The 15,127-nt window shown below is 38.7% G+C and overlaps 1 protein-coding gene across 1 annotated transcript; it reads right to left on the bottom strand.

Moving 5' to 3' along the window:
• Positions 1-5,709: 5,709 nt before the first annotated feature.
• On the bottom strand, positions 5,710-13,850 carry LOC139711675 (RNA polymerase II subunit A C-terminal domain phosphatase-like). Its single transcript, XM_071623535.1, is given in 7 exon segments — positions 5,710-7,297; positions 8,048-8,295; positions 10,663-10,788; positions 11,753-11,843; positions 12,119-12,168; positions 12,170-12,203; positions 13,615-13,850. Coding segments are annotated over 7 exon segments (2,373 nt in total).
• Between the last annotated feature and the right edge of the window lie 1,277 nt (positions 13,851-15,127).

Here is a 15,127-nt window from a genome sequence, read left to right as displayed (position 1 = left end):
GTTATAGCGAAATTTCCGTTATAACGAAGTCTTTTCCGAGCGCCATAGACAAAGAAAAACAAAAGAAATGTGCTCCGTTATAACGAAATGCGAATTGCTTTCAAAAATTCGTAGCGGAACAAGCATTTATAGCTTCTCTGCATGGGTGAACGCTTCACACCACTGTGCGTTCGCTCTTTGTGTCACGCACAGTTTCTGAGGGGAACTTGCGTTTATTATTGTGATACAGTTATCCCATCACATTTCACATAGCTTTCCAGTGTATGATGAGTATTCAGCAAACAGAATATGATATGTACACGTGGTTTTCTTGTTTTCGTTATATATTGTACATACATGTGTATTTGTTCGGTTATAACGAAATTTCGTTATAACGAAAGAAAACTGCCGGTCCCGAGCATTTCGTTATAACGGGAGTGCACTGTAGTAGCTTTCATTGCAAGACATAAGGTTCCACTTTGGGATACATGTATCTATAACAGAAGTAGGATTGTAGCCATAATTGGAATTTATAAAAATGCCATGAGATAAAACTTCCACCAACTCTAAATTAGCTGTGTCCATGTAACCAGTTATATAGCAGACCCATGATGCAAGTACACTATGTTGACTATGAGATGCATGACCTGTTCAAAGAAACTTTAACGGTGAAATTCAAAGACTTGTACATTGTATATCCATCAGTTACTCCTAAAAAGGCTTCTGGAGAAACATCACTTCCGATTACAGTGCCATTTAAGATGATATAAGCTAAAACTCGGAGGGCTTGAAATGCCTAGTGCACACACTTCAAGATGAAGATAAATCAACGAGAAAGTGTTTGATTAATAGCAGTCAAATGAAAGTAGCCCTTGATGTTATGTTAATCAACACACACCTAGAAATGTCAACTTACACAAGGCTTACTGTAGTTCCCCAATTATGAGTAAACCCAAACATACTATGAATACTATGACAATTTGAAAGGTAAAAACTACTGCACCATGTTGCCCCTTTTTGACCCATAAAAGTGACCATGAATATGCATCAATGACATCTGCTGTACAGTACTTATTGTGTAGCTTGTTTTTTCATTTTGACATAATAGAAATGTATTTTACATGACTGTACTTAAATATAAAATGTTACCTCTTTCAGGTTTAAAGTCGTAAATATCTAATTACAATGAAAATTAAAGGTTATGGTCATTTTATGTAAACGGAAAATGAAGACATTTATTTGAAGGATACTACTACCCACAGACCAAGATATACAGTCAACCTTCCTTAAGTAGACCTCGAGTGAAGTCGAATACAACGTATAACATACATGTACTGCAATCGCCTTTGAAGTCAAAGGTCTTTTCAATTCCTCTTTATATTCTATATATGTTAATCCCTCATAAGTCAAATTTTCTCAAAGTCAAAGCTATTTTTTCAGTCCAAATAGATTCGACTTAGGAAAGGTTGACTGTATCTCAAACTGTGGTTCAGTAGATATGGTGGTGATGTACTCATATTCAAAGGGACATAGCTTAGTCTTTGTCTTCTCCCAGATTTATCATTGTCCTTTGTTCAACTTTCTCTATGGACTAAATCTACCCAGGAGAATAATAGTGGTGGATTAATGCTTGACATCTGGAACATAGACTCCCAAAACAACAAACTTGGGCGTCATTTGTGGTTATGATCAAAATATCTGCCTCTTAAATTTGACCGCTCTATCTCAAGCCCACTGGAAGACACCTCGTTCAGTTATATCACAGAAACATAAAGATGACTACTCAGGAATACTACTACAATGCACTTCTCTGCAGACTACCGGTGGTCCACAAGTACATGTACCAGTATTTCATGTAAATATCACACATGTGCATTCTGACACGACATCTTGACTTTGGATTGATTTTGACAAAAGAAGGGAAGGATGCAAATAAGAGCTACTACCTTTTCACACTAGATATGCAGGTAAAAGCACCTGAAATTAGGAAATAGCGCAATAAATTCATTTTGTAAATATATTTTGAGTGATGAAAGTAAACAGCATTTGCATAAACCAGGGAGGTGAGATGACCCCAACCTCCCTGCATAAACATACTGAGTGGTTTAAAATACACTAGACTTGCATATTCATCTGGGAGTGTTGCTCACTGGTGGACATCAAAAAAATGAGCAAAGATGGCCAAAAAAAAAAAATTTAAATAAATAACGAGCATAAGGCATGATTCTGAAAGAAAATCTTGAAAAAGGAAGCGGAGTCATTTTTTTTTTTTATATTCACACATCACAATACATTTCACAGCATTCATAAAGTCTTTTTTTTCAAGTTAATTTGAATCTTATCTGTTTATATGACATTTTTTCTTTCAAATGCTTGAAAATATGAGTGCAATTTGATGTGCCACAGGTACTGGTACTTATAATTGGAGTAGGAGCTGGAAAAGCTCACTTGGAAATGATTGCTTTTGCCAAGATGGCAATTAGGTGATGAATGAACTGATGGCAACACACTCATTTCATCACTTTCATCTGAAATTAATCTTCTTACTTTCACTCTGCTTACAATAAATCAAACTCATTTTTCTTCAAAACATTGGGGACACAGTGGTTATGAGTGGGTAAATAATTATGCTAGTCAAAATGTTAAAAACAATGAACCATGATCATTTGTAGAGTCAAAATATTTCTACAATGAGGCATACATGTACTTTATGTTGACTTGTAGAGGAGAGCCCTCAATCAGTAAATTTTTCTATGTACAGAAACATGGAAGCCTCAAACTAGCATTTTTTTTGTTGCTTTTTTTCTAATGGCAGCGACATAAAGTAGCAGATCAGTAGAAATGTAAGCATAATTGAGCAAATAAGATAACAAATCATGTGTTGACATGTTACTGATGCTTCTTGCAGGTACCCCGTGTTTGTAATGTACATGAAGTGTTGATAATTCATGATTGTCTCAAAGGAACGTTACTGCAACCTTGGACAAGCATGGACAGAAAACCATTCAAATGTTTGTATACAAAACACACTTCAGGAAATTCCTTCTAATTATGTGAATGTACTGTTTAACGAGGAATTTTCGCGTGCACTTTAAATTCGCGAGCGCCAAGATTCGCAAAATTAAAATGCACGCGAAAGTCCTTGTTTACACTATATGCATTGAACGCCAGTGGCACTTCGCGAAAATTTCATGCCACGAAAAAGGCTGTCGGTTCCAATTCGCGAAAAATTCATGCCGCGAATATATCATGTTTTACAGTATCCTTTCCTTGGTCTTCTGGACTTCTAGACATATTGATTGATTTTTCAATTTTCAGATGCTCACAAATTAATTGCCGAACTTTTGCTTGATTTTTTTTTTTTCTTTTGCTGAGCTATTGATTTTGTCATAATTGCCTTCATTCAAAATGATTTCCCCCTGAGGGTTGCTTCTTTCACTACAAGCATATTTTAACATCTTATCTTGGTGCAAAGGTGCTACAGTATATCTCATATCTCAAGCAGCATCTAAGCTTACCAAACATGAACATATTTATGACGGCTACTGCTAGGAAGTTAATGTGGCAAGAAACAATTGTGTATTCCAGAGAAATTTTACTGACAAGCCAGACACAGCTGTCAAGGTACAACTCAAACCATCTTCAGGAAGTACAAGCAGCTGCTATTCTGTACATTACATGATACCATTTGCTGCCAGGATTATCAAGCAGGAAACTTAAAAGCCTACTTTCCATGCTATTCTCCCTAAGAACAGAAAAAAGAGAAAAATACATACATATTTTCATTAAAAACAAACATTAATACAAATGGTTTCAACACATATCAATTAATTTAAAATGAGCATGATGTGTCATGTTCAATGACAATATGAACAAAACATAATGGGATGTCTCCGTTGGTCCTAATCAACACATACAGAAGGGTCATTTCAAAGGGGCAACTACATAAACAAACATATGACTACAAATTTAAAAATGACCTGACTAAATTGTACACAATGTCAAGGTGTTTGGGGTTTTTCCTTTAACCCTATCTTAACTGGGGTGGGGGGGCAAATTGATCCCCCTTAACATTTCACGCGATGATTCCGCAGTGGGGATTTTCCAGCGCCATTTCTTGACTTTTTTCTTTGAAGTTTCCAGAATACATGTATTATGGGAATAAATTTGCAACGTCCGGGTACACCGTTCTGAAGTTACATGTTTTTACATGCATGTCAGCCCGAAAACAGCTCAAATTTGTGATGTTGTGTGTAAATCCAATGCAAATTGTGTTGTTGATTTTGGTAAATTGATACACGTGTATGAATTTAATAAATTATTTCAACTTTTAATCATTTACACTAATTAATTCTAATGTATAAGCTTGAAAAAGTGTCTGTGCACAAATTTTGGCAAAAAAACAAACACAAAGGGTTGAAAAAACAATAAAACACTTCAGAAATTAACAAGACAATAACAACCAGAAGAAATTATTTTTGATTGTGATATACTTTTTTTTGTAAGAAAATTGTTTGAAGTGTCTTGAGGAATTCTGACACAAAAATTAGCAATCCTTCAAGCCTTTTTGATGGGAGTTACAGGCCAAAATATGATTCGGTGGCCGAGATCTGAAGATGGGGTCAAATTGACCCCCTCCCCCTGTAAAAACTTGGTTTCAAATAGCCCAGTTAGAATAGGGTTAAAGCTGCCATTCTGTCTGCATCTATTTTGTACAAAAGATCTCATTCTTTTAAAAATGAACAAAACAGAACAAAAAACAGCAGTAGAACAAAAAAATGACATGTGTGGCTACATCCTGCTTCTCCTGTTTATACACTGTATGTAACTGGTTTACACTTTTCAAGGCAAAGCTATGCTTCCGTCCAGTGAATAATTGCAAATGTGGTGGGCATGGAGATGAGACAGTAGTAGAATCCATGAGTGACATGTTGACAGGGACAGTCACACCTTACAAGTTTGGTTAGATGATTGGAAAATTACATTCAGAATAAGGACCTGGCAGTCCTGTCAATCATTACAGCAGGATTCCTTAGAATCCAGGGGGAGTGTACTTGAATGCTCATAAGACATACATTTATGGACAGTAAAACACACACACACACAAAAAAAAAGGCTGCAAAATACATTTTGCTGCATATCTTTTTCCATTTGTTTCTTTGCCACCAAATGACACTAGTTACAGCTTGCAAATAGCTTGATAGAATAGGTGGCATACTAGTGGTTTGCAAAAGTGCAGTTGTACAGAAGTGGAATGAGCATGCACTGGCAAACTACAATAGCTTCCTTGTCTACTTTCATTATATACAAGATAGTCAATGTACATTCACCCGTATTTAAACTTGATAGTTCAGCATTTCTTGCTGAAAAAATGGGGGACAACACATGATGGACTTTTACAATAACTACTGGGCATTTTGCATGAATTTACCTTTGTGTGTCAACAGAGCAAGCCACAAACTTTCACAATCTTTCACATGAAGTGCAAGGATTGATAATACTGTAATTTGTCTTTAAATTTGTGTTTCTACAAAGAATTACGACATCAAGTGCTGCACTGAACTTATCTCTAACTAGTAGCTTGATCTTTGCTACATCTGGGAAACAACTGAATTGAAAGGACGGAAATATACAATCGTACCAAATAAAAAACATTATGATGTCTTTTTCCCAGAGAATTGAGCTGTATTGACTAAGTTCATTAATTGGAGAATTTCCAAGATCTTTCATTTACCCTTGATCCCATTTCCTAACACTACGCTTATATGTCAGTAGGTCATCAATGGCGTTGGCCATCTTTTGCCCTTCTTCTTCACTGAACCACTCTTCCTCGCTCAACCCAGCACTTGAACTACTATCCTCGTGGGGTCTCTGAAATGGATCAAAGTCATTCATGTCATCATCATTCTCAGAGTCCATGTCGTCTCTCTTGCGCTTCCAGCCTCGTGGACTCTCCGCTGTCAGACTTTCATCATCACTGGACGATGATGCAGGTCTCGTTACACTGCCAAGGCTGGTCGGATTGCTGCGTTCATCGTCCTCCGAATCACTGCTCCCACTGTCACTAGTACTATCATCACTGCTGTCACACATGTCCTGCACTTCTCTGTCCATGCTAGCAAGGTCTTCAGAGGAGAAGCTGTACATGGGGTTGTAGTCCTCGGACAGGCTCAGAGGTCTAGCCTTTGTTCGCTGGGCAGGGTTTCCTACACCTGTGGATTTTCCATTAGTGCTGGCCATAGACTTAGACTTGGCCTTTCCCTTGCGGCTCTTCTGTGAGCCTGTACTCTCTGTGTCACTGTAACCAGGAGTGCTACTCCTACTGCCGTGTTTGCTTACATCAGGCAGGAGGAATAGCCTCTCATCCACTCGTTCCCATCTCTCCCAACAGCACCACAGCCAGTCAGGTTCCACGATGTAAATCTTCCTGCTCCGCTTAGCCAGGTGTACCTTGGAAGTGCCAACTGTGGCTGCCACAAGATGTGTTGTTGCTCTGCCTTTGCCTTGGTCTTCTTTGCTCTTTGTTATTACTTGGGGTGAAACTTTGGCACCAAGAGCATTGGCCACTTTCCAAGCTCTGCTCTGCTCAGGAGGCATGTTGGTAGGAAACACTCCACTAAACACTATGTTACAACCTTTCAGGACAGATGTCTTCATCTTAGGAAGGATAACCTTGAGGTCAGGTAGTGGTCTGGGTGAGGGCTGTGCATCCACCTGACTGAAATAGGTCCTGTGAATGCGAATCAGAATGTCTCCCAGGTACATGAAGTAATCATCCCCATCCTCCTTTGCTTCTTTCTCCTCGGCAGTGGTAGTCACCTTTTCATTGTCACTATCCTTCTCTTGGGTGATCTCCCCTTCTTCCTTCTCTTCCTTTGCTTCTTTTGTATCACCATCACCATTCTTCTTTGTCTTTTCACCTATAGCATCTTCATCTTTACTGTCTTCTTGTTCAGCATCCTTTGTTGTGGAAGAAACCTCAGAGCTACACACTTCACTTTCGACAGCTTCTGATTGCTCTGTTTGGTTTTTGCCTTCATCCTCCTCTGTGATCCCAGAGTCCTCTAACTCTGCAGATTTTTTGGCTTCCTCACTTTTTGATGAACCAGATGATGATACGTATGTTGTAGATGATTCGCGGGGCCTGTGCACTGGTGGTGTCCCGCGATCATTAGCAAGGTTTGGAGGAGTGTTTATATCCCCAGTACCCTCAAAGAAACGAAAAGGAGGAACCTGGATCAAATTGGGGGCATAATTCCAGACGTCGTCTCGATCATCGATGATACACACCATCTTGTCACCACGAGGAAATATGGATCTGTTGGCAAGGATGGTCACAGAAACTTACATGAACAAGATATCAATATGCCGATACCGAGTAGCCGCTTCTCCCTACACCAGTGTTTATTTCATGGATCAAATGCAAGTCATCTGCTTGAAATATTTCTTATAATACTCATAAGTTCAAACAAAGACACAAATCACTCAATACTACTTTCCACTTGTGACTTATGATAAGTTAATAAATGTCTAAACCAATTGCTGACAAATAAAGAGTGAGATATCTTCATCCCTGGATAGTGTTTCATAGATGTGCGCCCAATATATAACAGTTGCATACATCAATATTCATCCAACACGCATGACCAAAATTCAACAAAGGCCAAAGCAGTAATCCTGTCTTGTTTTCACTTAAATTATTGTCCCAATGCTTACTTTTCCTTTTGAAATAATGATGTGTATACCAGAACTTTACATTAGCCTGGTGGCCCAGGGCTAATACTCAAAACTGATGTTCTCATATCAAATTTCCAAAATTAAAAGGCTATCATTTGGTGGCCCAACAGGGCAGCTAATATTCAAAATGAATGTTTATACTTTCTTTCATTTCGGGCCACCACATTTTGATTTTTTCAGGTCACCAAAATTTAAATACAAAGATTTCAGTGGCCATATGTGACCAATCATTTCTTAGTTGTGCCTCACAGAACTCTACAGACAAGACTCAACTCAGACAATGAATGAAATGAAAACTACAAGAATAAGAAAAAATTGGAATCGAACTCACTTCAAATTGGCTGTCTTGGAATTTGGGTCAAAGCATTCATCCCTGGACAGGATACGATGAGAGAAAAACTTCCCATCTGGGTCAATGATCTCTGCCACTGTGTGAGCATACAGGCGTACTCCCATAGTGAAGATGTGCAGCTGGTAATACTGGCTGACTAAGTCCAGGAACTGGTTGCATCCATCCCGGATCTTGGTATGGTACCAAGGAAACAACGGGCCCTTTCTCAGCTGGAAGTGATGCACACCCTATTACGGAGCATAAGATAGTCATGGGAGAGATATGTCATTTATGACAATGACAGACTTTTAAAGAAGTGAAATATGGTGTGGAACCTCTGCATTATTAAACACATTTACATAGTTGTGCAATTAAGACTTTCAAATAGCTAAAATGATGCCTTAGTCCTGATCTGAGTAGAATAAGGGATGTTTCAAAACTATATGGAAGCAACTATCCTGATTGATATGTCGATTCTAAGAAGTCAACCATCAATATGTACAATAAGAGAATGATGAGAGAGTTTCTTTAAAATATCTAAGATTCTTCTCTACTAAAAATCTGAGAAAATGCTCACAGAATACTACATGGAAGGGGCATTTTTTTCATACTCAAGTGAGTGATGCCATTAGATTCAAACTTGACATCAACTTAGTGAACAGATGGAGGTCATCTCCTCATAAAAATTCGCTTGACCCCTTCTGACTTTTGAACAAATACTGTATCTGAAGGTGATCTTTTGGCATCAGAACTACATGTACAGTCAAACCTGTCTATAGCGGCCACCCAAGGGAAACAACAAAAGTGGCCGCTATAGCAGGGCTCGACACTAACGGTGGCCCGGTGGCCCAGGGCCACCAAAAATGAAAGTCGGGCCACCAAATTTCAAACAAGGCAAATATGGTGGCCCGCCTCGAGCCACCAAAATTTTTTGAAAAGTATGTGAATAAATTCGTAACTTTTTGCGCCAGAAATTAGCAGTTAAATTTGTTCAAAGGATGGATGAAAAGGACTGATTGAATGCCTGAGAGTGAGTGTTGAAGTTTATTTGAGTAGATATGTCCAACTTCTAATTCTTACTATCATAAATCTTAAATATCTGACTCATTAAAAAAAAGGACTTTTAATGTTTTTTATTGTTTTTTCGGGACACCAAATTTTTCTCTCGGGCCACCAAAAATATGAAATTTAGGATTTTGGTGGCCCCATTGGGCCACCAAACAAAAAAGTTAGTGTCGAGCCATGGCTATAGACAGGTGGTCGTTATAGACAGGTTGGCGGCCATTTTGAATTTCATTACTTGCATTTTATAATAGCCGAAAATACCGCATGTTATTCTTAAAAAAAAAAACATACAAAAAACCAACATATAAGTTTACATGTGCAGCAGCTCTACTATTATGGGGATTTTCGTTGTACAATATATTCACTTCCTTTTTTTTTTTTCATTGCCTCCTTCTATTCTTTTGATGTTAAAATTAATATTTCCGGCCTGAGAAGTGCTCTGGTTCATCCCTACCGGTTTGCATATACGGGGTTCACGAGAGCTGAGTTCGATTGAGGATTGATAATGTGTAAAATTTAAGTAAACTATAGAAACAACACCCAGACAAGTACCATGTTGCCCTTATTCAAAGGGACTTAAACACTAATTAGTCTGCATTTCGGTAACAGTCTAAGTTGTTATTAGAAGTTGTCTTTGCCTTTGTAGCATCTATTCAGGGCTGCATTACTGAAGCCTAGATCTAATCTAGTCAAGTTGGTGGTAAGACGGGTTTTCGTGGCAAAGAGCTGCATTAATATTTTGTCAGTCATGTCTGTGTGATTGTGACTGAGCTAGGACTCGGTAGAAATCAAGCAATGAAAGTAAAAGACATCGTACTCATTGCTGATTTAATGGATCAACTCAATTTTTGTGGCCGCTATACGCAGGTTGATATTCACCAGGGGAGACAAAATGAGTGGCCGCTGGCCGCGTTAGGCAGGTGGCCGCTATATAAAGGGTCTATAATACAGCAATTGAGTTCGGGGGATTTTTCAGTGGCCGTTATAAGCAGGTGGCCGCTATAGAGAGGTGGCCGCTAAGACAAGTTTGACTGTACATGCATTTTAGAACTTATCTGATATTGGTGATAAGCAGTAAAGAGGGCGAGTAGTTAAAAAAAAATGAGTTTTTGTCAATTAAATTTCTTTCATTGTTTTTTTTGTGTTTGGGATAAAAGGGTCTGATTCATAAATTATTAGCAAATGTCACACTGTGATGTTATGCACAATCGAGCTATCACATCAAGATATAGTATATGAATTAACATGTTAAATTTAATTCTGTGGCAATAGAGTACCAAAGTCATGATATCACAGTCTTTTTTAAAGCTTGGGTTAAAAGCAAAGGTGCGTGCTTAAACACTCAGGCCAGGTGAGGTTGTTTAGAACCCATTTCCATGGCAATAAATGGCTGTGACATTATGCTTTGGTACTCTATATTTCTACGTGAGAGTTAGAGCCTTATGCAATTCAAGCATCACAATTACACGAAATTTAAAAATGAAACAGAAAGTTTCCAGGAAGAGGATTTGCAGGCATGGACAGTATATTTCCCTGAGAAGCATCTTTACCGGCATGTCAGGGGGCACATCATCAAGAGTGGTGTGTATGAGGGTCTGGTCCAGATCCACCAATAAGACTAGCTTCCTGTGTTTGATCAGTGAATCCTCATCCTGCTTGGCCAAGACAGCTGCTTCCTGTAAACACACAAATTCCAGCTTTGAGAGTTAACTACCAACACACATTTATGAGCAGCTGCAAGGCCCCCATGAATCTTGCTAGGGCATGCACGAACACTGGCACTTGCATGAATTAATATAAGAATAACAATACACACATTATCATTATTAAATATTTTTTGTGAAGGGGGAATGACATTAAGTTTTACTTATTTTTTATCCATGCTCTTTGTATAATACACTTATATATCAGAATGTGTCTACTTTTTTAATCTAAAAAGTACGTAGCACAGTGGCATGGAAACTGGTTATCACTGATCAAATGACAGTTATTCATATATTAACATCAAAGCAGTTTTGTCAAACTTTTTTTTTGTCAATATCTAAAATAGCATATACCTGCATTTTTTAAATATTATTCCACTGCATTTGATATCTTAATTTTCATTTAGTGTTACCTACTTAAATAGTACCAAAAAAACATATACCGGTATCTGAAATAAGTCTGAAAAAAAAAAAAAAAATATTGCAAATGCTATTGATCTATGGGAATGAGAAACATTGATAAAAGGAGTCATGAAAAGTAAAAGTGCATGTGTACACCAGGGAGGTGGGAACCCCACCTCCCTGTGCACACTAGATGGCAGATGCAAGGCTGTTAGAGAAATTTTGGTCATGGGGTAGGATACCTGGTTCCTAGCCTTTTCAAGGTTATAAAGTGTATGTGCAAAAGCAGGACATTACAAAGGCAATTCCCCCAATTGCCTCAAACAGGCATTTGTGGGAAGGCCCCATACTTCAGGCAGTAAGTGCTTATTCAGATTACTTGCTCTATACCGGAGTTTCAGTTGCATCAGTGAGTGGGCTTGAAGCAATGTGAGAAGTGATGACTGTCAATGAATTGGAAAAAGAAAGAAAACTACAGATAAAACAATAATATTTGCTAGGAAGAGGGTAAGGAGGAAATACAGTTGAATCCTACCTCTTTAGTGACATGAAGTTCTGGAATGCTGTGTACCATAGCAACAGAAGCTGTGCTTGATGGTGCTTGCTTCTTGGACACATCTTCATCCCTAGAGAAAAATAGAATGGCGCATGCACTTACAATAGTCACATTGCACAGATTGTACTAGCAAAAGAGTTTTGCATATTTTGCGAAAGTTAGAAAAACATCATATAATCCTGATCATTGTTACCGGTATCTTGTTTTCACAACTGTTTACATGCTATGGGGGGTTGTGTTTCCAGACACTTAACGTCTTAAGTTCGCGCGTGAAAACTTACCTATTTTACATAGAATATGCACCCTTCTTTACCTCAAAGACTTGATATAGGACAATGTACTTACCTCCTCAAATCCTCCCCACACTCTGCACACATGCCTTTCATCACTGTAGGGGTGGGAACATCTTGACACTTTCAGCAATACTGCCCTGAAAGAGAATACAGACATCAACTTATTTTGACAGCAGTTTTCAAGGATGTAGACCACCGTTTACAAAGGGCTGTCCTAATATCATCACAACATTTCAGCTTGTCAGCTAAATACTAGTACGAAATATGTAAGAAAAAAAAAAGGGAAAAAAGACGAAAAGAAAAAGAAAGCATTTTAAATTGCAATTCCAGACTAGAATTGTAATCCAGTGAAACGCGGCTTGTTATTTTTTTATATTTGTGCAACATGGTTTTTTAGGATCAGAATAACATGCAAGTCTAGATGTAAAAAAAAAAAAATCAATCAAGCCAAAAGGGATTGAAGTGATCCATTGGGGGGGGGGGGGGGGGGGGGGGGGGGGGGGATCAAGCTTTGACAATGTTACGTTGGTATCGGTACATTTCATTTTAATAGTATGGTGAGCAGGTGCATGCAAGACCTCAAAATTTAAGGGCTTCAGCATATCAAATGTTTGGAATATCTGGGACTCTTTCTTTTCATTTTCTAGAAAAATTATATTTTGGGGAGTTCAGCATGAGACTACTGCAAAACACACTACCAGTATTTTCGCGGCATGAAATTTTCACGAATTGGAGGCGACAGCCTTTTTCGCGGCATGAAATTTTCGTAAGTTGCCTCTAGAAATTCAATGCATATAGTGTAACGTTAGACGAGAACTTTCACATGCATTATTTTCATTTCGCAAATCTTGGCTCTTGTGAAATTCGCAAAATTAAAGACAGAACAGTGTGCGAGTATACTCTTAGGAGGTTCTGCACATTGAATAGGCCTAACTGTTATAGGAAGAAGAAGAACATTCCTAATCCTTGTTTTTTTTACAGTAGACCCTTCTGTTAGCTTAGATCTAGAGTGTCTATGGCCCTATGGGGTATGCTCATCACAAGTAGGCGCTAGGCCAAGCAGTTCGTATGAATTAGAATTGGGTTAATTGCATGAGAGTTGGCAGTCTAGTCTTGCTTCTCTTCACGACTTTGAATTTCATGTCAGTACCGGGTAGCTCACTTCTCTCCTCATTCCACCCCCCCCCCCCCCCCCGCCACACACACGTACCCATAATCCATCGAGATCTGTGTGCGCTTGAACTGTATTGCGTGTACTGATGACTGCTTTGATATCTATGCACAAGCAACCATTCCAAACGCTGAACGGAACGCCCCTCCCTCGCCCTTCTCGAACCACCAACATCAACATAGTAGGCAACTTACTGGGTATCTCTGTAACGAACACTTCAAAAATATCTTTCAGAATTTGTTATGTATTGTTATATAGTTACTAATCCTGGTTAGAAAATGCACCCTGCAGTCACATATTTCTTGCAATAACAAGCCCATAACACGACAAATTCACGGATCATATTACAACCCTAAATTTCAAGGGACGGTGTTTACCCTGGTTCAACAATATCTCCTTCTTTGGCCAGCACTTCCTGTACGGTGCCGACATATTGCGACTTCAACTTCTGTTCTCCTGTGTCTTTATCGGAGGCATTTTCTTCACTCACGGCTCTATAAAGCAATAATATCGTTCCTGCAGATACTTTTGAACCTAACTTCACCTTCAATTTAGTAATTTCACATGATTTTGCTTCGCACAATGAAATTTCCAGGGGCGCAGTTGCCGCCATCTTGAAAAAAGAGAAATTTCGTGGGAAAATTTGCAGTAAATAATATATCAAAATAGCAATAATGACTATATCAAAATGTGCATATTAAATGTTTATTCTGAAAATAATTTTATTTAGATCTAATTTATTTCTAAAGTAGTGGGAAATTGATTTATTCTTTGCCTGAATATGTTCCCACTCAATGTCGATTTGAGACTGGATCTTGAACACTGATTGATCTTTACAGATATGGTCACAATACAGAGGCGTTCGAGGGTACAGTCACAGAACTCACAGTACGTCCGTACACCTTTAATGCAAGAGATCGGAGAACAGTCTATTTAGTCAACCGCATCGGCTAGCTGAGTTCGGTGGCTGTGGGCTGCATCTTCGTTCTCATATGCGCATGCATCCGCGGGATCCGTGCACAAGATAAGAGCTGACAGTACCGTACTGATCATATGGGCGAGTTATGGCGCCTAGTTCGAACAGCTAAAACACCCACAAGGTACTAGTATTGTACGTAAATTTACTCATCGCTCGTTTATCTTCAGCTAAGACTCCAACGTGTCCAACGCGTTAACGCCGCTCGTAGTATGGTGTAGGACAGGAGCATAGTAACTACTGTTTATGGTTTACCGGTACATGTATCCTCTTTTTGTAATCTCTGTATATAGTCTAATCAATATCTTTGCACTTTATTAATTGCAGTGTTGAAATGATGGCCACATCCATCCATCAACCTGTATGATATATTTTAGATGGGGGTTTGTTGTGTTTACTTGGAGTTTACTTGGATGTAGATCTAGAGACGTAAAGCGTTGCTTATTGCCCCTCCAGGTTTCATTATCCCTCTGATATGGGTTGTACTTTAGGGGATGGCTCTGTTCCAGTGTTTCTCAAGGATAGATTTGAATTGATTAACGCTTGTTTCCGGACACTTTGTCTTAAGTTCGCGTGTGAAAACTTACCTATTTATTTTACATAACGGTTAGAATATGCGCCCTTCTTCTTTACCTCAAAGACTTGATATAGACTCCTCTCATATCTGATATACTAACGTTTAGACAACATACTCTGAAAACGGCGTGAAAATTAACCTGCTAAATCATTGAATTTTCCCCTTCAAAGTGACTCCATGTTATTTGTGCACACGTTGATTTTGTACGGGAAATATATGGGGAGCGAGCATGCAGGGTGTTTACTGTTACAACATACGCGGGTCAAAATTATGAAGAGCCATGAAATGACACATGAAGAATATTTTGCCTCATTCTCGCCGTATGATCGACGCTATC

Source organism: Diadema antillarum, unplaced genomic scaffold (assembly GCF_040938485.1).
Source record: "Diadema antillarum isolate AM-2024a unplaced genomic scaffold, OU_Dant_1.0 seq00001684_RagTag, whole genome shotgun sequence".
Lineage (NCBI taxonomy): Eukaryota > Metazoa > Echinodermata > Echinoidea > Diadematoida > Diadematidae > Diadema > Diadema antillarum.
The sequence above is the reverse complement of the archived record's forward strand: the minus strand, read 5'-3'. Positions and strand labels throughout refer to the sequence as shown.